Here is a 22,005-nt window from a genome sequence, read left to right as displayed (position 1 = left end):
GAAGGAGAAGGATGAGGAGAAGGAGAAGGATGAGAAGAAGGAGAAGGATGAGAAGAAGGAGAAGGATGAGAAGAAGGAGAAGGAGAAGGATGAGAAGAAGGAGAAGGATGAGAAGAAGGAGAAGGATGAGAAGAAGGAGAAGGAGAAGGAAAAGCAGAAGGAGAAGGATGAGAAGAAGGAAAAGGAGAAGGATGAGAAGATGGAGAAGGAGAAGGATGAGAAGAAGGAGAAGGAGAAGGATGAGAAGAAGGAGAAGGATGAGAAGATGGAGAAGGAGAAGGATGAGAAGAAGGAGAAGGAGAAGGATGAGAAGAAGGAGAAGGAGAAGGATGAGAAGAAGGAGAAGGAGAAGGATGAGAAGAAGGAGAAGGAGAAGGATGAGAAGAAGGAGAAGGAGAAGGATGAGAAGAAGGAGAAGGATGAGAAGAAGGAGAAGGAGAAGGATGAGAAGAAGGAGAAGGAGAAGGATGAGAAGAAGGAGAAGGATGAGAAGAAGGAGAAGGATGAGAAGAAGGATGAGAAGAAGGATGAGAAGAAGGAGAAGGATGAGAAGAAGGACAGTTCTGTGACAGTTTCTGTCTATTTCTGACAGTTCTGGGACATTCACTCCATACAGCTGTTTCAACCGCTGTATGGAGGGAATGTCATGGAACTGTCAGAAATAGACTATTAATGACAGTTCTGGGACTGTCCTTCCATGCAGCGGTTGAAACATTGTATGTATTTGTTTCCATAAATGGATCCATTTATGGAAACAAATAGATACAATGTTTCAACCGCTGTATGGAAGGACAGTCCCAGAACTGTCATTAATAGTCTATTTCTGACAGTTCTATGACATTCCCTCCATACAGCGGTTGAAACAGCTGTATGGAGTGAATGTCCCAGAACTGTCAGAAATAGACTATTTATGACAGTTCTGGGACTGTCCTTCCATACAGCGGTTGAAACATTGTATCTATTTTTTTCCATAAATGACATTCTGCAAATACACTTAGAGGAGCGCTGCAGATACACTTTTTGCCGGCTTGGAATTAATCTTATTTTCATCCTACTTCTTCTTCTTCATCCTCATCCTCATAAGAAGAAAAAGAAGAAGTAGGATGAAAATAAGAATAATTCCAAGCCGGCAAAAAGTGTATCTGCAGCGCTCCTCTAAGTGTATCTGCAGAATGTCATTTATGGAAAAAAATAGATACAATGTTTCAACCGCTGTATGGAGTGAATGTCCCAGAACTGTCATAAATAGTCTATTTCTGACAGTTCTGGGACATTCACTCCATACAGCTGTTTCAACCGCTGTATGGAGGGAATGTCATAGAACTGTCAGAAATAGACTATTAATGACAGTTCTGGGACTGTCCTTCCATAGAGCGGTTGAAACATTGTATGTATTTGTTTCCATAAATGGATCCATTTATGGAAACAAATACATACAATGTTTCAACCGCTGTATGGAAGGACAGTCCCAGAACTGTCATTAATAGTCTATTTCTGACAGTTCTATGACATTCCCTCCATACAGCGGTTGAAACAGCTGTATGGAGTGAATGTCCCAGAACTGTCGGAAATAGACTATTTATGACAGTTCTGGGACTGTCCTTCCATACAGCGGTTGAAACATTGTATCTATTTTTTTCCATAAATGACATTCTGCAAATACACTTAGAGGAGCGCTGCAGATACACTTTTTGCCGGCTTGGAATTAATCTTATTTTCATCCTACTTCTTCTTCTTCATCCTCATCCTCATAAGAAGAAAAAGAAGAAGTAGGATGAAAATAAGAATAATTCCAAGCCGGCAAAAAGTGTATCTGCAGCGCTCCTCTAAGTGTATCTGCAGAATGTCATTTATGGAAAAAAATAGATACAATGTTTCAACTGCTGTATGGAGTGAATGTCCCAGAACTGTCATAAATAGTCTATTTCTGACAGTTCTGGGACATTCACTCCATACAGCTGTTTCAACCGCTGTATGGAGGGAATGTCATAGAACTGTCAGAAATAGACTATTAATGACAGTTCAGGGACTGTCCTTCCATAGAGCGGTTGAAACATTGTATCTATTTGTTTCCATAAATGGATCCATTTATGGAAACAAATAGATACAATGTTTCAACCGCTCTATGGAAGGACAGTCCCAGAACTGTCATTAATAGTCTATTTCTGACAGTTCTATGACATTCCCTCCATACAGCGGTTGAAACAGCTGTATGGAGTGAATGTCCCAGAACTGTCAGAAATAGACTATTTCTGACAGTTCTGGGACTGTCCTTCCATACAGCGGTTGAAACATTGTATGTATTTGTTTCCATAAATGGATCCATTTATGGAAACAAATACATACAATGTTTCAACCGCTGTATGGAAGGACAGTCCCAGAACTGTCATTAATAGTCTATTTCTGACAGTTCCATGACATTCCCTCCATACAGCGGTTGAAACAGCTGTATGGAGTGATTGTCCCAGAACTGTCAGAAATAGTCTATTTCTGACAGTTCTGGGACATTCACTCCATACAGCTGTTTCAACCGCTGTATGGAGGGAATGTCATGGAACTGTCAGAAATAGACTATTAATGACAGTTCTGGGACTGTCCTTCCATACAGCGGTTGAAACATTGTATGTATTTGTTTCCATAAATGGATCCATTTATGGAAACAAATACATACAATGTTTCAACCGCTGTATGGAAGGACAGTCCCAGAACTGTCATTAATAGTCTATTTCCGACAGTTCTGGGACATTCACTCCATACAGCTGTTTCAACCGCTGTATGGAGGGAATGTCATAGAACTGTCAGAAATAGACTATTAATGACAGTTCTGGGACTGTCCTTCCATACAGCGGTTGAAACATTGTATGTATTTGTTTCCATAAATGGATCCATTTATGGAAACAAATACATACAATGTTTCAACCGCTGTATGGAAGGACAGTCCCAGAACTGTCATTAATAGTCTATTTCCGACAGTTCTGGGACATTCACTCCATACAGCTGTTTCAACCGCTGTATGGAGGGAATGTCATAGAACTGTCAGAAATAGACTATTAATGACAGTTCTGGGACTGTCCTTCCATACAGCGGTTGAAACATTGTATGTATTTGTTTCCATAAATGGATCCATTTATGGAAACAAATACATACAATGTTTCAACCGCTGTATGGAAGGACAGTCCCAGAACTTGTATGTATTTGTTTCCATAAATGGATCCATTTATGGAAACAAATACATACAATGTTTCAACCGCTGTATGGAAGGACAGTCCCAGAACTGTCATTAATAGTCTATTTCTGACAGTTCTATGACATTCCCTCCATACAGCGGTTGAAACAGCTGTATGGAGTGAATGTCCCAGAACTGTCAGAAATAGACTATTTATGACAGTTCTGGGACTGTCCTTCCATACAGCGGTTGAAACATTGTATCTATTTTTTTCCATAAATGACATTCTGCAAATACACTTAGAGGAGCGCTGCAGATACACTTTTTGCCGGCTTGGAATTAATCTTATTTTCATCCTACTTCTTCTTCTTCATCCTCATCCTCATAAGAAGAAAAAGAAGAAGTAGGATGTAAATAAGAATAATTCCAAGCCGGCAAAAAGTGTATCTGCAGCGCTCCTCTAAGTGTATCTGCAGAATGTCATTTATGGAAAAAAATAGATACAATGTTTCAACCGCTGTATGGAGTGAATGTCCCAGAACTGTCATAAATAGTCTATTTCTGACAGTTCTGGGACATTCACTCCATACAGCTGTTTCAACCGCTGTATGGAGGGAATGTCATAGAACTGTCAGAAATAGACTATTTATGACAGTTCTGGGACTGTCCTTCCATACAGCGGTTGAAACATTGTATGTATTTGTTTCCATAAATGGATCCATTTATGGAAACAAATACATACAATGTTTCAACCGCTGTATGGAAGGACAGTCCCAGAACTGTCATTAATAGTCTATTTCTGACAGTTCCATGACATTCCCTCCATACAGCGGTTTCCGGCAAAAAGTGTATGTGCAGAGTTCCTCTATTCTGCAGATACACTTAGAGGAGCTCTGCAGATACACTTAGAGGAGCTCTGCACATACACTTTTTGCCGGCTTGGAATTATTCTTATTTTCATCCTACTTCTTCTTCTTCTTCTTCTTCTTCTTCATCCTCATCCTCATCCTCTTCTTCTTCTTCTGAGGATGAGGATGAGGATGAAGAAGAAGAAGAAGAAGAAGTAGGATGAAAATAAGATTAATTCCAAGCCGGCAAAAAGTGTATGTGCAGAGCTCCTCTAAGTGTATCTGCAGAATAGAGGAACTCTGCACATACACTTTTTGCCGGCTTGCAATTATTCTTATTTTCATCCTACTTCTTCTTCTTCTTCTTCATCCTCTTCTTCTTCTTCTGAGGATGAGGATAAAGAAGAAGAAGAAGAAGAAGAAGAAGAAGAAGTAGGATGAAAATAAGATTAATTCCAAACAGGCAAAAAGTGTATGTGCAGAGCTCCTCTAAGTGTATCTGCAGAATAGAGGAACTCTGCACATACACTTTTTGCCGGCTTGGAATTATTCTTATTTTCATCCTACTGCTTCTTCTTCTTCTTCATCCTCATCCTCATCCTCAGAAGAAGAGGATGAGGATGAGGATGAAGAAGAAGAAGAAGAAGAAGTAGGATGAAAAGAAGAATAATTCCAAGCCGGCAAAAAGTGTATGTGCAGAGTTCCTCTATTTCTGACAGTTCTCTCACAGCTTCTTCACATGTACAGCGGTTGAAACATCTGTATCCTAAATGGAAACTAATAGATACAAATTAGTTTACTAATTGTATCTATTAGTTTCCATTTAGGATACAGATGTTTCAACCGCTGTACATGTGAAGAAGCTGTGAGAGAACTGTCAGAAATAGAGGAACTCTGCACATACACTTTTTGCCGGCTTGGAATTATTCTTCTTTTCATCCTACTTCTTCTTCTTCTTCTTCATCCTCATCCTCATCCTCTTCTTCTGAGGATGAAGATGAAGAAGAAGAAGAAGTAGGATGAAAAGAAGAATAATTCCAAGCCGGCAAAAAGTGTATGTGCAGAGTTCCTCTATTTCTGACAGTTCTCTCACAGCTTCTTCACATGAACAGTGGTTGAAACATCTGTATCCTAAATGTAAACTAATAGATACAATGTTTCAACCGCTAAACATGTGTTCCTTCTGTCAGAGAACTGTCAGAAATAGCGGAGCTCACTGCAGGGACACTTTTGCCGGCTGATCGGGAAATGTTCGATTCGCGCACCCGAAGTAGGCAAAATTTCGGTTTCGCCGCGAATCGAATATTTCCTGAAATTCGACTCGAATTCCGGTTCGCCTGGTTCGATTCGCTCATCTCTAATTATTATTATTATTATACAGTATTTATAAAGCGCCAACAGTTCACTCAGTGCTGTGCATTACAAAGGGGGACAGAACATGCGACAGTACAGTAACAATACAATGCGATACACGAGGGGTTCGAGGGCCTTGCTCTTTCGAGCTTACAATCTAGGAGGGAGGGGATAGTGGTACAGGAGGAGATAGCTGTGGGGGATGGAGTGGTAGGGAGAGTGGAGGAGGGCAGCAAATTAGCAGGGGTGGGGTAGGCTTCCCTAAAGAGGTGGGTTTTCAGGGTACGCCTAAAGGAGAGGAGAGTAGGTGATAGTCTGATGGGTTGGGGCAGGGAGTTCCAGAGGATGGGTGACACCCTGGAGAAATCCTGGAGGTGGGCATGGGAGGAGGAGACCAGGGAACTAGAGAGAAGGAGGTCTTGTGAGGAGCGGAGTGTGCGTGTTGGGTGGTACTTGGATATTAGGTCAGTGATATAATTTGGGGCAGTATGGTGGACAGCTTTGTATGTCGGCGTTAGGATTTTGAATTTGATCCGTTGCACAATTGGAAGCCAGTGGAGGGATTGGCAGAGGGGGGTGGCGGAAATGGAGCGGTTGGTAAGGTGAATGAGTCTGGCTGCAGTATTCAGGATCGACTGAAGTGGTGATAGCCCGTGGCGAGGCAGGCCAGTGAGGAGGGAGTTGCAGTAATCGAGTCGTGATATGATGAGGGAGTGGATGAGCTGTTTAGTGGTTTCTGGGGTTAGGAATGTGCGGATTTTGGCGATGTTGCGGAGGTGGAGTCTGCATGAGTTTGTTAATGATTGGACTTGGGGCTGGAAGGATAGGTTGGAGTCCAGACTAGTGAGAGACCACTTCTATTGGCCTTGCATGTGGGCTGAAATCGAGGGGTACTGTCACTCTTGCATGCAGTGTATAAAGAGGAAGACTTTACCCAGCAGGACTGCCCCAATGGGTCACCTTCAAAGTCAAGGACCAAAGGAATTGGTGTGCATTGACTTTCTGACACTGGAACCTGACTCAAATGGACAGGGAAATATCCTGGTGGTAACCGACCACTTCACCCGGCATTCCCAGGCATTCCCAACCAAAGACCAGCAAGCATCTGAAAATTCTGGTGGAGAAGTTCTTTGTCCACTACAGTTTGCCCTAACGTATTCACCCTGACCAAGGAAGAGACTTTGAGAGTAGATGCGTTAAGAGACTCTTAGACCTGTTAGGTATTCAGAAGTCAAGAACAACCCCCTACCATCCTCAAAGGGGTCCTCAGCCAGAAAGATTTAATTGTACCCTCTTAGATATGCTTGGAACCCTTACCTCAGAAAAGAAACCACATTGGAGCAGGCACATTTCAGCCATTGTACATGCCCACCATAGCACTGAAAATGATGCCATGGGCTATTCACCGTACAGGATGATATTTGGGAGGGAAGCTTGACTGCCAGTTGACTTAGCATTCAGCACCTATTTAGATCACACCGCAATGGTGTCACACAAAGGATATGTGGATTGCCTGAGTAAAAGTCTGAAAGCAGCATGTGAAAAGGCCCAGGTTGCCTCAGACACTTGGGGGCAGCGAATCAAAAGAAACTTTGACCTGAAGGTGCGAGTACATGATTTGCAGCCTGGTGACAGAGTGTTGCTGAGGAACTTGGGTGTCACTGGAAAACACAAGCTGGCTGATCGCTGGAAGTCACAGCCTTATATCATCTGTAAGCAGCTGCCAGGGCTACCAGTATACCAGATCCGCACAGAAGGAAGCACAGGCGCACTAAAGACCTGGCACCGAAATCACCTACTGCTGCTATCAGAAGCAGTTCAAGTACCTCAACAACCAGATCCACAATCTGCTCAAACCTCCACTTAGAGATCTTGCCCAGTAACCAGGTCCAAATCTTTGCCACAAGTGCAGATGAAGAGGACAGTGAGGAAGAAAAAATGGGTATGGATTGGCTGTTGCCATCTACAATGTTGGAATCTGCTACTCCTCTTCCTTCTAGAGAAGCAGATACTGAAACCTTCATGCCTGATGCCTGAGTTCATTCTACATAGCTCTTCAACCTGCTATAGTGGAAGAAGATGAGTCAGTTGTATCCCAAGCACCTGAGCTTAAAGAGCGAAGATAAAAGCGGACAATATGTCCCCCCAAAAGACTGACTTACAATACTTTAGGTGAAAGTTTGGAGGAAGCTGAAGCTATCTTTACCTCTCAAAAAAACACACAACATGCCAACCCTTCCCACTGCCGATTCTTAGTGGAGGGTTACTCCAACTCACCCCCTGGCACATCTAAATAAGCCATCCCAATATCAGTGACTTGTGGGCAAGACATCCTCCCCTCTCATGATAAATAGTGGGAGGTTCCCTTGCCTGAACTAACGTGCTTTGCCTGCCAATGTATTTGACAGCATATAACAGGTTGTGGACATTATATGCATATGGACTCTTCCCCTCCTTTAGGGACCAAAGGTTCTTTGGTGGGGGGAATGTGTAGCAGCTGCTGCCTCCACCTGCCTGCTCTTCATTCCTCCCCCACTTGCTCCCCCTGTGGGGAGGATGACCGGAGTCAGGACTCTCCCCCCCCCCCTCCCCGCTTGAGCTGCCACAGAGAGGGAGAGAGAGAGCAGCTGCAAGCTTTTATCCCCCCTTTCCTCACACTGTCACAGGGGAACAGAGTTGGCTTGACAGACTCGCCGCTTGGCTCTTCCCCTCCCTCCTCATTGGCTGCCATGAGGACCAATCAGCAGACTCTGAGGGGAGGATCATGGGAAATGTAGTTCCAGGGACAGGCGGCCCCATTCCAAGCCTAGGAGAACAGACTACAGCCCCCAGCATCCCCAGCAGTAAAGGGAGGAGAGGACTGGGAGCCTGGGGAAGAGGATGAGGGTGGCAAGAAAGAGAAGGGGAGAGAGACCTACCAGAGGGAGAGCCAGGTTGCTGAGTGATCAGGGAGAGTGGGGAGAGAACCCCCTCCAGCACTACCAGAGACAGAGAAGAAGTAAGGAGGAGCCACTGACCTTGCTTTCTGTTCAGCAAGGCAGTCTGTCAGAGGGTGACCTGGAGTGTGGTGACCAGATGGAGCGTTGCACGTAAAGCCAGAGAACCTGTGGGGGGCCCATCTGCAGAAAGAGAGACAGCCAGGACCTGCTGGAAGCCACCAATCGGGTAAGAGAGTCCAATACACCAGTTAAGTAAGAGAACACTGACATTCTCCTCATACCTGCTATCTTACCTACACACAGTTGTGGACATTACATTTAGTTAACACATGTTGCGGCCTAGTTCCCATAGCCGCTATTATTGAACATGTTTGCAGTATAATCAAGTCAGTAGAGCTGACCACAGTGCAGGCCTCTGGTATGCCAGATCACATCAGTGCTCCCTGAACCATTGACCTATCCTCCTAAAAGGAACTTCTACCACCGTTGCCATTGGTCACCACATCCCAGAGCGAAGCTACTCTTTTCTAGCAAGCTTATTCATCAGCTAACACTTTATCTGCCTAAAAGCTGCTCTTTTCCCAGTACATTGAAAGAGAAAACACCTAAGTCAACTGTCACCTAAAAGTAAAATCCTTGTACTTTCTTCTACCTTCCCTTTGTATCAATCCTGTCAGGGAATATCACCTACATCATTGTTTATTTGTGCACCAATTGGGCTCCAGCAAGCGTGCAGAAGAATCCTCACTAAATTTAAAGGTACATTGACTACCCTGGTCAAAGAGCTCTTTTACTTCAGATTTAACCCTTACCATCAGATTCTGAGGACTCAAAGTAAGCTAGTCTCATTGTTGCTAGTCCTTGTTGCTTACTGGAGTTCTGGCCAGAGGCATTTGGTAAATTTCTGAAAAGCAAGCCTGCTAACATTGATTGAACTTCTCTTACAGCTGTTGCTGTAGCTGTTGCTAAGAGTAATTATTGCTAAATATCAATATCAGCCTGTACTGTTCAACCAAGTTTACATTGATGTTTGGTATAAACCTCATATCAGTTTACTCTAATCTGTGTGTGGTTCTACTTTCTAATGTTATAATTTCTACCACTAACCAGGTATGCCTGAGGGGCTGAGGGTGTTCTGGCTCCTTCGGGAGTAGCGCTACATATATTATATCCATAGTCATAGTCATCCATAGTCATGCCTTTGACTAATGTTTTGCTTACTTTCTCATAAAAAGAAATCAGATTTGTTTGACAACCTCTGTCTTTCATGAATCCATGGTGTCTGTTACTTAAATATTTTTTTCTAGCGAGAACTCATCTACAGGTATGTGGTCTTTTATTAAACTCTCCAGTATCTTCCCAACTATAGAAGTTTCTTTTTTCTTTTTTTTAATGGACTTCACCTGTGTCATCCTGGGAGGCCATGATTAATGTTGCTCTACTAATACATAAATTAACTTATATTAACCGAAATTGCCTCTGAAAGTATGATAGGGTTTGGCTGCCCAGGAAGTCCCAGTAGGCTATTTGGATATTGCGTGACCATATTCTATTTTTTTTTTTTTTAGGGGTTGTGCAGAATCCCCTTTACGTTCCTTCCCTCCTCCATGACCCCTTCCACTGTTTTTTTTTTCTACTTCTCCCCACTTCTCTTCTCCCCCCCCCCTTTCCCCTTTCTGTCAGTCCTAAAGCAATTTTGGTTTTGTTGCTATTCTCTTACCCAATTGGAGAATTGCTGCACCTGCTCTTTCAATTTGTGGTTGGTGGCCTTTTTACCAACACTATTTTATATATCTGGAATACTGTATGTACTCTAGTATACCATACTAATGCCTATATACTATCATGCCAAATATGTTTGCTTGTTACTACCTTATACTACTTTTATTTCTTCAAAAACACAATCCTATTTGATAAAAAAAAAAACGGAAGAAGATAAAACCTTTTATTAGGTTTTTAATGCTGTCTGTCAATTCAGGATATGACCATGACTGTAGAGACCACGTCCACTAGAACAAATAGTAATAGGAAATTCACAAGTTTACAGATTTCACTAGAAGAGGAGTAGATGGAAAATATTCCAATGGAGACACTCGTTCAGTAACTGAGAGGGGATTTAACCACTGTTTTGGAGAGATTTCTTCATATATCCCTCTGTGGCTGAGCTCAGGGACGGGAAAATATCTGGCACTGCACATACACTGCCTTTGAACGGACAGGCATACTTGATCCTTTCTTGTTGGGAGTAACCTCTTGCCATTTAAACAGGACAGGAGGGCACCTACTTGACATTTTTGTGGACAGGCCTTGTATATGCATACAGGTATGGAATGAAAAGGAACACTGTTTTTAGGGCTGAAGAGAAGGTTGTACTATGCTTGCGATGCTTCTAATGTTCCTAATGGTGAACTAACCCTTTAAATAAACTTTAGGGCAAGCCTGGTGTATGAAGATATGTACACAGGATCAGAGTAGATTGTTTGCCATTTCCACAGATACCTTACCTTGACTGAGACTTCTTGAGGGGCCAGTAACCTTCTTGTCTTCACTCTTTGGGGCTGACTCCGTTGGAGAAATGGGTTTTTCAACACTTGGTTTCTTGTATATGTATGATCCAGCTCCCCCAATGTTAACACCTGAAAATTGCAAAATGAATTTTAAATCTACTGTTACATAATTACATTATCTTAAATATTCTGAAAGCACACAAAATTCAAGTGGAATACTTTTTTAGTAGGTAGATGCTATAACACGCAAGAAAAGCAAACTGATATGGAAAAATATATAGCAGTTAAATGAAAAATATCTATTAACAAAATCCTCTAAGGCCTGTATCACACCTATGTGTACTGCAAATTGCTGCAGTAAAAAAAGTCCCTGACCCTTACCAAAATGCAGCGGCTGAAAACGCATAGATGTGAACATGTCCCATAGGAAACCATGTTAAAGGGACCATAGTGTGTTTCTGCAAAACACAAAAAGCACTAAAAAATACATGGGTGTGAACCAGACCTTAGGACTTGTTCACACCATACGTGCAGAACAACTAATGGAAACTGACACACAGAATTCACTTGCAGAGACATCAGTTTACATTATTTTTCATGCATACTTCAATGAGGTTTATACATGTTGCAGATTCCTGCGCAGAAAAAATCTGCACGTAATACCAGTGTTGTGGTGTGAACAGGGCACATAGAAAACAATCGATTTCCTAGCGCCCTTGCAGAACTCGTGCAGAAAAACTGACGTCTCTGCACTATGGTGTGGACAGGCCCTAAAAGCATATAAAGTAAAAAAAATAAAGGCTGCAAACAAACGCAGCCTGTGTAGGGATGCTTTCTCACATTCTTGCCAATGTTAGATCCGTGTGGATCCTGGGGAGCTGGGGGGAAGTAATGCTTCATGCAGCACGGCTTGAGTGGCGTCTCATTGACTGAATGAGAAGTTGTTGGGTCTATGAGGAGCGGTGACTGTGGACGGTATGTGAGGTCTATGAGGAGTGGTGACTGGGGACAGTATGTGGTGTTTATAAGGAGCGGTGATTGGGGGAGGTATGTGGGGGTTTATGAGGAGCGGTTTCCAGGGGGTATGTGTAGTCTATGAGGAGCAGTGACTGGGGGTGGTATGTGGGGTCTTTGAGAAGCAGCAAGTGGGAGTGGTAATTGGAGTATTTGAGGAGCAGCGACTGGGGGCGGTATGTGGGGTCTATGAGGAGCGGTATGTGGGGGTCAATGAGGAGCGGTGACTGGGGCGGTATGTGGGGTCTATGAGGAGCAGTGACTGGGGGTGGTGTGTGAGGTATGTAGGGGTTATGAAGTGTCCAGGTGGTATGTGGGGGGTATGAGGTGTCCAGGTGGTATGTGGGGGGTATGAGATGTCCAGGTGGTATGTGGGGTTATGAGGTGTCCGGGCGGCATGTGGAGGGTATGATGTGTCAGGGCGGTATGTGGGGGGGCATGAGGTGTCCGGGAAGTATGTGGGGGGTATGGGCACATTATGACTTGGTGAGCTCCTCCCTGGTAAGGAGAAGAGGAGAGTGTGGAAAGCTCCCAGCAGGGTGTTGGACAGAGCAGGTCTATGTTAATGAGGGGTGCGGGGAGCGGCTCAGGGTGAGGGGGTGGAGGTCTTGTAGCCATTTTGGAGTCAGTGAGTAAAGTTGCGGGTGATGGAAGAGAGTTCCATGTAGCCAGGATGCAACCCCCAGCCCCTGGTAAGGACTCTGTTATGGAGCCGGAGATGTGGGCTCTGTACTGGTGGCAGAGTGTGCTGGAGGTCCTGCCGGTTGGGGGTCTTGGTCTCAGTGGGACAGTGAAGGTGTACAGAGGAGTGGAGTGGACGTACGGCTGTAGGGGTCCTCCTCTGATGAGAGGGGATGTGGAGCAGACAGAGAGTGGGAAGCTCTGTCCACAGAGCAGGACTGGCTGTGAACGGTGGTCAGGGGATCCAGTGTTCATCCAGCTCCGGTCCAGGGCAGTGTCAGTGTGGATGAAGACGGGGTAGAACAATCTGCTGCTTCAAGTACTGGAGGAAGAGTCTTGCCTGACTGGCTGAGCCGGCTGCATCGGCCCCGATACCGCACTGTACCTGCTGCACGGGCCAGTGATGAGGAGGATGGAGTTCCCCAGAGCCTTGTGGTGCAGGTAAGGATGGAGAGGAGGAGTGTGAACAGCAACAGGCCCTTTCCCCCTCCTTAGTTCCAGCTTCACTGCCAGGCTTCTGTGTCTGAGAATGAGCTGGCGGGGACCCAGGTGATCTCCATGACAGTCACTGATTAGTACCTGGGAGAGGCGGGCCGGCTGAAGTACTTCATGGACTTCATGGAGGCTTTGTTTGGGAAGCATTGGTAGCCCAGTGGCCCTGGCTGTGCCCTAGGCGGCTGCCTAGTTCACCTAGTGGTAGTGCCAACCCTGCTACCACACTGTATCCACTTATATATAATGTTTGGGGGTTCTAAGTAATTTTCTAGCAAAAATTATTGATTTTTACTTTAAAACAAACAGTGTCAGAAGAAGGTCTGGTCCTTAACCACTTGCCCTCTGGAAGATTTACCACCTCTTCCTGACCAGGCCATTTGTAGCTATTCTGAGCTGCTCTATTTCAATTGGTCATGCAACCCTGTCAAAACGTTTTGGAAAATGACAAAATAATGTTTTTTTTTTTTACACAATTTTCATTTAAACCAGGCCTTGAAATTTCCACTCGCCTGCTCGCATTTCGCAAGTGGAAATACCATGGGGGCGAGGGCCATATCGATCAAACAGCCAATGGATATGGATCGGGGTGCCGGCACCAGAGGCGGAATAAGCTTTCAGGCATTAAGCACTCACACACTACCCAAGGGCCCAGAGTCCTTAGGAGGTCGTATGACAGGCTCCTGAAAGGATGGGGAGGGGCAGCAGGGTGGATTGTGCAAGTGTGCTACGAGTCCGGTCCGGTGAGAGGAGAGAGTGACTGACAGACCCCAAGGATGAGGAGAATCCACAGACTGGTGAGAACTCGGCATGTAACAGTGGGAGGAAGGAGGAGAAATGTCTGTGACAGGAGTGCTTAGAAACGGAGTGTGACAGGCTGAGAGATCCAGAGGGGAGACACGTGTGTGTGTGTCTCTATGAGTGTGTGTGTTTGGTGGTGGGGGCTCTGTATTCACTTTACGTAGTAGGGGCCCTGTGTGTGTTCTGGGGGGGCGCATTGTACCATAATGGAGACCATGTGTTCTAAGAGGGGGGTTGTGTGCACATTATAACCTCAAATTATGGGGGGATTGTGTCATAATTGTAGTAGAAATAAAAATCACCCCCCTCTCTCTCACCCCCCTTTCTTTTTTTTAAAGGGGGCAGAGAACATGGCTATGGGGGGGGGGGGGTGAAGGAGGGTATATAGTTATTTCTGTAACTGTATTCTGCATAAAACATTTTAACAGTGTCATTTAATGAGAGAATTTACAAGGGCATGTTTATGGGAGGGATTAGGGCGTGGCAGGGTAGCAGTTGGGTGGGGCAACTGGTGGCGAGTAACTCTTAAGGCCTGCTAGTAGCTCAGGACTTGACATTTTAAGCCATGATTTAAATTCTATATTCCATGGGAATATGTGGAATAACACCCCAAAACACATTCTGCAACTCCTCCCGAGTATGGGGATATCACATGTGAGAGACTTTTTGGCAGCCTAGCCATATACAGGCCCCCAAAATCTAATGACCACCGTCAGTCTTTCAAAGGGCGTATTTCCTCATATCACTGCCTCACTACCTATCACAGTTTCGGGAGGCACTAAAATGCCGGGATACTACAAACACCCCCCCCCCCCCCAATTACCCCATTTTAGAAAGTAGATACCCCAGGGAATTTGATAAGAGGCATAGTGAGTATTTTTCAAATATCATTGTTTGTCACAGGGTTTTGAAAAAGAAGAAAAAAGAAAAAATACCTTTTCGTTTTCTTTCTTCATTCTCCAAAAACTTGCGGCAACAAATGAGATCTGCAAAATATTCACTTAGCAAGTACCTTGGAGTGTCTTCTTTTCAAAAAGGGGTGCATTTACTATCCTAGAATTTTATTCTCAACATTAGAAGCTTATGCTAAACATCACCCACTCTTCTAACCACTTGAAGACCAAGCCTTTTCTGACACTTTTTATTTACATTAAAAAAAAATAATAATAAATACACTTTTGAATTTTAATGCAGAAAAACACAATTAATTGCCCAATTGATTGATAAAATATAAAAGAGGATGTTATGTCATGTAAATAGATACCAAACATGACATGCTTTAAACCTGCGCGCATCCGTGCAACAGTGAAAAACTACATAACACTTTAATATCCATAGGTGATGCCACTTTAGATTTACTGAAGAGTTCAGGGCTAGAATTATTGCCCTCGATCTGACGTTCACCATGATACCTCACATGCATGGCAAAATCTCTGTTTACATACTGACACTGGACCAACACTTGCGTTCATTTTTGAGTGTGAGCAAGGGGGGGAGGGGGTGATTTTTCTCAAACATGGCTAACTCTTCGTAAATAAATTTAAAGTAAAAGGTTAACCCAACAACTTTTTCAGAGCACAAGGTAAACATTTTTCTGTTCTTCCAAAACAAATAGTTCACAAGCTAGTAATTCTAACTCAGTCAAATGTATTACTGGTTTTACTACAACAATAGATATAGGTCCATTTCTGTCATTATTCGTAAACATTGGAATATTTTACAACTTGACACTAAATTAGGCCCATTATTTCCAGCAGCCCCTACCTTTATGCAGACTCGCACAATGAAAAATATTCTTGCACCCAGCAAACTGATATCGCATACTCCTAAAACAAGCATGCCTTCGAATATTCGTTTCTACTTAGGATAGGCATCTACCAGTGCCATAAAAAAGGTTGTTTGACCTGTCAGTTCATTCATCATGGACGATCCAGCATTTCAGATGGCAAGGGGAATGAATATGTAATTAAACAGTTTATTAATAGTTCATCTGAATATGTTATCTACGTGCTACGTTGTCCAAGTAAATTGCTGTACGTGGGTCGCACAAAACGTACACTACGAAAGCAAATAAGTGAACATTTCCGAATCATCACAGAAGGCAATGACAAACATAGCATTCCCTGCCACTTCTTCCATTGCCATAACAAAGATTTTAGGGCTATAGAGTGCATTAATGATAATTTTCTAACTCTTAACGGAAGATATTCCCTTCTTTGCAGAAGGGAAACTTTCTGTATCTTCAAACTGGGTTCCATGGTACCTGATGGACTCAATGAGGATCCAGAAGTACATAGTGTGCTATATACATGTGTGGTTTGTTTCATTCTGAATTCAAAAAAAGTTTCAAAGGTTTCCAAATTTCTGAATTACAATAGAAACAAATCCAAAATAGCGAAACGAAATTCAGACAAAGTTTGAATTCAAATTGAATAGAACATAAAAGGATAGACTAGATCGAATAGAATAGACAATAAAAGAATAAAGTAGAATAGAAAATAATAGATAAACGGTAGAATAGAATAAAATAGAATATAACTGTCTTGTGAAATTCAAATTTTGAATAGAAAATTGAATTTAAATAGAACAGAACAGAATAGAAAAAACAATAGAATAGAGTAAAATTGAAAGAATGTAACTGTTTTTTCCAGAATTCGAATAGAATACATTTTAATTCAAATAGAATAGAGAATATAATAGAGAAAAATAGAATAGACCAGAACATAATAGAATATATCTCCCAAAATTCGATTTTCAAATAGAATAAATTAGAGTAGAATAGAAAAAATATAACCATCTTATGAAATAGAACATAAACGAATAGGATAGAAAAAGAATAGAACACATTACAATATAAAATAATAGAATAGAAAAGAAGAGAAGAGAAAAGAATAGAACAGAATAACCTACAGAATAAAATAGAAAGAATATACCTGGCTTCTGAAATTCAAATTTCGAATAAAATAAATTAAAATTCGACTAGAATAGAGCAACCACTTGCCAAATGCTACTAGACAGCCACTCTGTGCAAAATCACGTGTGTGTGTGTATATATATATCTATATATATGTGATTCTGCATTTCCAGGTAGGCGCATGCACGCCACTCTACCTGCACTGTCATTGGCTCCTGTAGGTGTCAATCACTGGGTCCCAGCCAGCGATTCATGGGACTCGGTGATCGGCAGAGCCGCTGGCTCGAGAGAGATCTGTAAGTGTAAACCAGGGGTAGGCAACCCCTGGCACCAGTGCTGGAGGTGGCACACAACATCAAGGACGGCATCCAAAGGGAGTCTTGGGAGACCCACCTGCCAAACAATAAAGCTGGCCAGTGGCTGCATACAGAAGAAGCAGTGTGGCTGGTGCCTGCCCATCTCTATTCCCTCTGGGGTCTGAAGGAACATGAATTGGGCTTGATCTGGGGTGCAAATATGTAGGATTTGGGGAGATCAGAGGTGTGAAGGTGCAGGAAGTGGGCTAATCTGAGGTATGAAGGTTCAGAAGTGACCTGAGATGTGAACCTGGAGGATTTGGGGTGAGTCGAAGTGTGAAGGTGCAGTAATTGGGGTGATATGAGCTGTAAGTGTGCAAGGATTGGAGCTGATCTGAGGCCTGTAGGAACAGGAATTGAGGCTGATCTGGGTTGTAAAAATGCAGGAATTGGGATGAACTGAGGTCTGGAGGTGCAGAAATTGGGACTGGTCTGAGGTGTGAAGGTGCAGGAATTGGGGCTGATCTGAGGTCTGGAGGTGCAGGAATTGGGGCTGATATGAAGTGTAAAGATGCAGGAATTGTGATTAGTGTTCTGGGGGTTCAAGAATTGGGGGTTATCTGGGGCCTGAGGGAGCAAGAATTGGGACTGATCTGAGGCTTGAAGGCACAGGAATTGTCGCTGTAGAATGGGGTGTAAAGGTGCTTGAGGCTGATCTGAGGCTTGGAGGTGCAGGGATTGGGATTGATCTGAGGTGTGAAGGTACAGGAATTGTCAATGGAGAATGGGGTGTAAGGTTCCAGGAACTGGGGTGAGCTGAGGTGTGAAGGTGCAGAAATTAGGGCTGATCTGAGGCCTGGAGGTGCAGGAATTGGGGCTGATCTAAGGTGTGAAGGTGCAGGAGCTGGGGCTGATTTGAGGCCTGGAGGTGCAGGAATTGGGGCTGATCTAAGGTGTGAAGGTGCAGGAGCTGGGGCTGATCTGAGGCCTGGAGGTGCAGGAATTGGGGCTGATCTAAGGTGTGAAGGTGCAGGAGCTGGGGCTGATCTGAAACCTGGAGGTGCAGGGATTGGGGCTGTTCTGAGATGTGAAGGTGCAGGAGCTGGGGCTGATCTGAGGTGTGAACATGTAGGAATTGGGGTGATATGAGCTGTAAGGGTGCAGGAACTGGAGATGATTAGAGGTGTAAAGATGCAGGTATTTAGGGTGTGAAAATGCTGGAATTGAGATTGAACGAGGCCTGAAGAAATTGGGGCTTATCTAGGTTGTAAAAATGCAGGAATTGGGGTGAACTGAGGTCTGGAGGTGCATGAATTGAGGTAACCTGAGGTGTGAAGGTGCAGATATTGGGACTGACCTGAGGTGTGAAGGTGCAGGAATTGTGACTGACCTGAGATGTGAAGGTGCAAGAATTGGAGTGATCTGAGGTGTGAAGGTGCAGAAATTGTGATCAGAGTTGTGGGGGTTCAAGAATTGGGGTTTATCTGAGGCCTGAAGGCACAGGAATTGTTGTCGGGGACTGGGATGTGAAGTTGCAGTAATTGGGGTGAGCTGAGGTGTGAAGGTGCAGAAAATGGGGTGATCTGATTGGTGAAGGTGTAGGAATGGAGGCTGATCTAAGGCCTGAAGGATTTAGGGCCAATCTGGAGTGTGAAGGTGCAGGAATTGGGGTGACCTGGGCTGTAAAAGTACAGACATTGGGGTGATCTGATGGGTTAAGGTGCAGGCATTGGTGTGAGCTGAGATGTGAAGGTGTAGGAATTGAGACTGATCTGAGACTGGAGATGCAAGAATTGGAGCTGATCTGAGGTTTGGTGGTGCAAGAGTTGGGGTGATCTGAGGTGTGAAAGTACAGGAATTGGAGCTATTCTGAAGTGTATAGGTGGAGGAATTGGGGCTGATCTGAAGTGTATAGGTGGAGGAATTGGGGCTGATCTGAAGTGTATAGGTGGAGGAATTGGGGCTGATCTGAAGTGTATAGGTGAAGGAATCGGGGCTGATCTGAGGCATGACATGAAACATGAAGTACAGAAACTGGAGCTGATCTGAGGCCTGAAGAATCATAAATTAGGCTTGATCTGGGGTGCAAATATGCAGGATCTGGGGTGATTGGAGGAGTGAGGATGCAGGAATTGGCCTAATCTGGGGTGTGAAGGTACAGGAATCAGGACTGTTGTCAGCAGTCGCGGCGCTGCACGGGTCTGCGTATGTGCAGAATGCCAATGCGCTCTATTCGGCAGACGCTAGGACCTGAGCAGCTGCGGCGGCCGTGCATGCGCACCCGCGATCGCGGACGCGCGCCTGGCACCAATGACAGTGCAGGGCGCACTATTTAAACCAGCCCTGCACAGACACTGATTGCCGTATGGTCTTCTTATCCTGTTCCTGCTCGTGTGTTCCTGCTGATTGATTTGTTGCTGACCCTGCTTGATCCTGACCTTGCTGACTATCTCCTGCTCCGACCCCTGGCTCATTTGACTACTCTCCTGGATATTCCTATTTATCTGACCTCCTGTTACTGAACCCGGCGTATGACCTGTCTACTCTTTGCCTGCTACTTTGTACCATGCTATTCCCGCTGTTACCGACCTGGCCCGTCTGACTACGCTACACTACCCTGCCATCCATCCATCCATCCATCCTATACGGATCCGGTCACTGCTGCCCAGGCCTATCCACCTCTTCACATCAGGCTCTCTACCAGTATATACCTCTGGCGGATCCCTCTACCACAGGCAAGTGTACTCAGGGGCCGCGACCTGGTCATGGTCTGCTCCAAGTCCATCCCCACCATCAGGGGCCCTGGTGAACAAGCAGACTGGGACTTACACCCTGCGCCCTGGGTGGTCCTGTCCTGTGGAGCGCTAGAGGTACCGCCAGGCAGTGTTGACAGCTGTTCTGGGGTGTGAAAAAGCAGGTATTGAGGTGATCTGAGGGGTAACGGTGCAGGAATTGGGGTGATCTGAGGTGTGAAGCTGCAGGTACTGGGGTGATCTGAGGTGTGAAGGTTCAGGAATTAGGGTGATCTGAGGTGTGAAGGTGCAGGAATGAGGGCTGATTTAGGGTCTGAGGGTGCAGGAATTGGATTTGATCTGAGAGAACTTTATTAGGGTGACCACTCTTACCTCACACTTCATTTCCAACTGTATATTTCACAGAAATCCTCGGCTGAGATATTAATTTCAACCTTACTATACTTGCCTCCTTGAAAGCTTCTTACCTTTATTCAAATAGCTTATGGCATTTACTGTATAAAAATTTCCTTTCGTGACTGAGTTTGTAAAGTTGAAATTTTTTATATAACTGGCACTCTCAATTTCTTCAAAAACATTTTTCAGCACACCATGCTCAAAAGGTTGCCTACCCCTGGTATAAACAATACAGATCTCTCTCCTGTCAGCGGGGACATGCTGGTTTGTATCTCTCTGCAAATGAGGGAGATAAAAACTAGCAAATCCCCTAGTAAAACACTACACAGTACACAGTGAAATGACTCCCTAACACACAGTTAACCCTTTAATCGCCCCAGATGTTAACCCCTTTCTGCCAGTGTCATTAGTACTGTGTCAGTGCTTTTTATTAGCACCGATCACTGTATTAGTGTCACTGGAGATGTCAGTGGCAGTTAGTCAATTCCCACCCAGTGTCAGATGCCCTCCATAAGTCACTGATTGCCGCCATTACTAGTTTAACCACTAGCCTACAGGGCACTTATACCCCCTTCCTGCCCTGGCCAATTTCCAGCTTTCAGCGCTGTCACACTTTGAATGACAATTGCGTGGTCATGCAACACTGTACCCATATGAAATTTTTAGCATTTGTTTGTGACAGAGCTTTATTTTGGTGGTTTTTAATCACCTCTGGGTTTTTTTATTTTTTCTTAAACAAACCAAAAACCACTGAACATTTTGAAAAAAAAAAAGTTTTTTCTTAGCTTTTGTTATAAAATTTTGTAAATAAGTGATTTTTCTCCTTCACTGATGTGCGCTAATGAGGCTGCAGTGATGGGCACTGATAGGCTGCACTGATGAGGAGGCACTGGTAGGTGGCACTGATGGGCATTGACAGGCATCACTAATGGGCACTGAAAGGCAGCACTCATATATGGCACTGATAGGCGGCACTGATGCACACTGATAGGTGGCACTGACTGGCACTGATAGGCGGCACTGATTGACAGCAGTGATAGGTGGCACTGATTGGCATTGATAAGTGGCACTGACTGGCTCTGATGGGTGACACAAAGGCAGCTCAGATGGGCACTGATATGTGGCATTGATGTGCACTGGTAGGCACTGATATGTGGCATTGATGTGGCACTGATGGGCACTGGCAGGTGGCATGGATGAGCACTGAGAGCTGGCACTGATGGACACTGACAGGTGGCACTGCTGGGGCTACACTGATCATCAGGGCACACTGATCATCAGTGCCCTGATGATCAGTGTACATGTCCCCTCAGCGTGACAGCTCGTGAGGAGAGAAATGCCGATAACCGGCATTTCCCTGTTTACATGTGATCAGCTGTGATTGGACACAGCTGATCACATGACCGAGCCAAAATCTTCGGGTCTTTCCATGGATCGATGATCCGTTGTGTCTGAGGGACACAGCGCACCGCTGATCGCCGCGCTGCACACTCCCGGAGCCGAGCATGTGCGGTGAGAATGGGAGGACGTCATATGACGTCCTCCCAGAACGAGAGAACCACCTTGCGTCCATCATTGGACTATATGGCGGGGGGGAGGCGGTTAAAAAAATGAATTAAAAAAAAATTCTAGTATAAATACTGCCATTTGTAGATGCATTACCTTTCACGCAAACTGATTCATATACATTTATTTGGATTTTTTTACAAAGACATGTAGCAGAATACATTTTGGCCTAATTTTATGAAGAAATTTTATTTTACTTGTTTTTTTATTGGATAGCTTTTATAACAAAAAGTAAAAATAGTTTTTTAAAAAAAGAAATAAAAAAATGCAGTCTTTTTT

The 22,005-nt window shown here is 44.3% G+C and overlaps 1 protein-coding gene across 7 annotated transcripts in view; it reads right to left on the bottom strand.

Annotated features, from left to right (window-relative positions):
• Positions 1-22,005, bottom strand: part of LOC149455069 (cysteine-rich protein 2-like) — a 548,326-nt gene that overhangs the window by 304,327 nt on the left and 221,994 nt on the right. For all 7 annotated transcript variants that reach the window (XR_016314105.1, XR_016314106.1, XM_089686684.1 and 4 more), the window contains exon 4: positions 10,811-10,942. Coding sequence is in view for 5 of the 7 variants with exons in the window: in XM_089686684.1 (XP_089542810.1) it covers positions 10,811-10,942 (132 nt within the window). In the remaining 2 variants the exon portion in view is untranslated. The remainder of the gene's footprint in view (positions 1-10,810; positions 10,943-22,005) is intronic.

This window comes from Staurois parvus, unplaced genomic scaffold (assembly GCF_062004578.1).
Source record: "Staurois parvus isolate SC_StPar_1 unplaced genomic scaffold, SC_StPar_1.0 ptg000406l, whole genome shotgun sequence".
Classification (NCBI taxonomy): domain Eukaryota; kingdom Metazoa; phylum Chordata; class Amphibia; order Anura; family Ranidae; genus Staurois; species Staurois parvus.
This window is presented reverse-complemented; position numbering and strand designations above follow the sequence as displayed.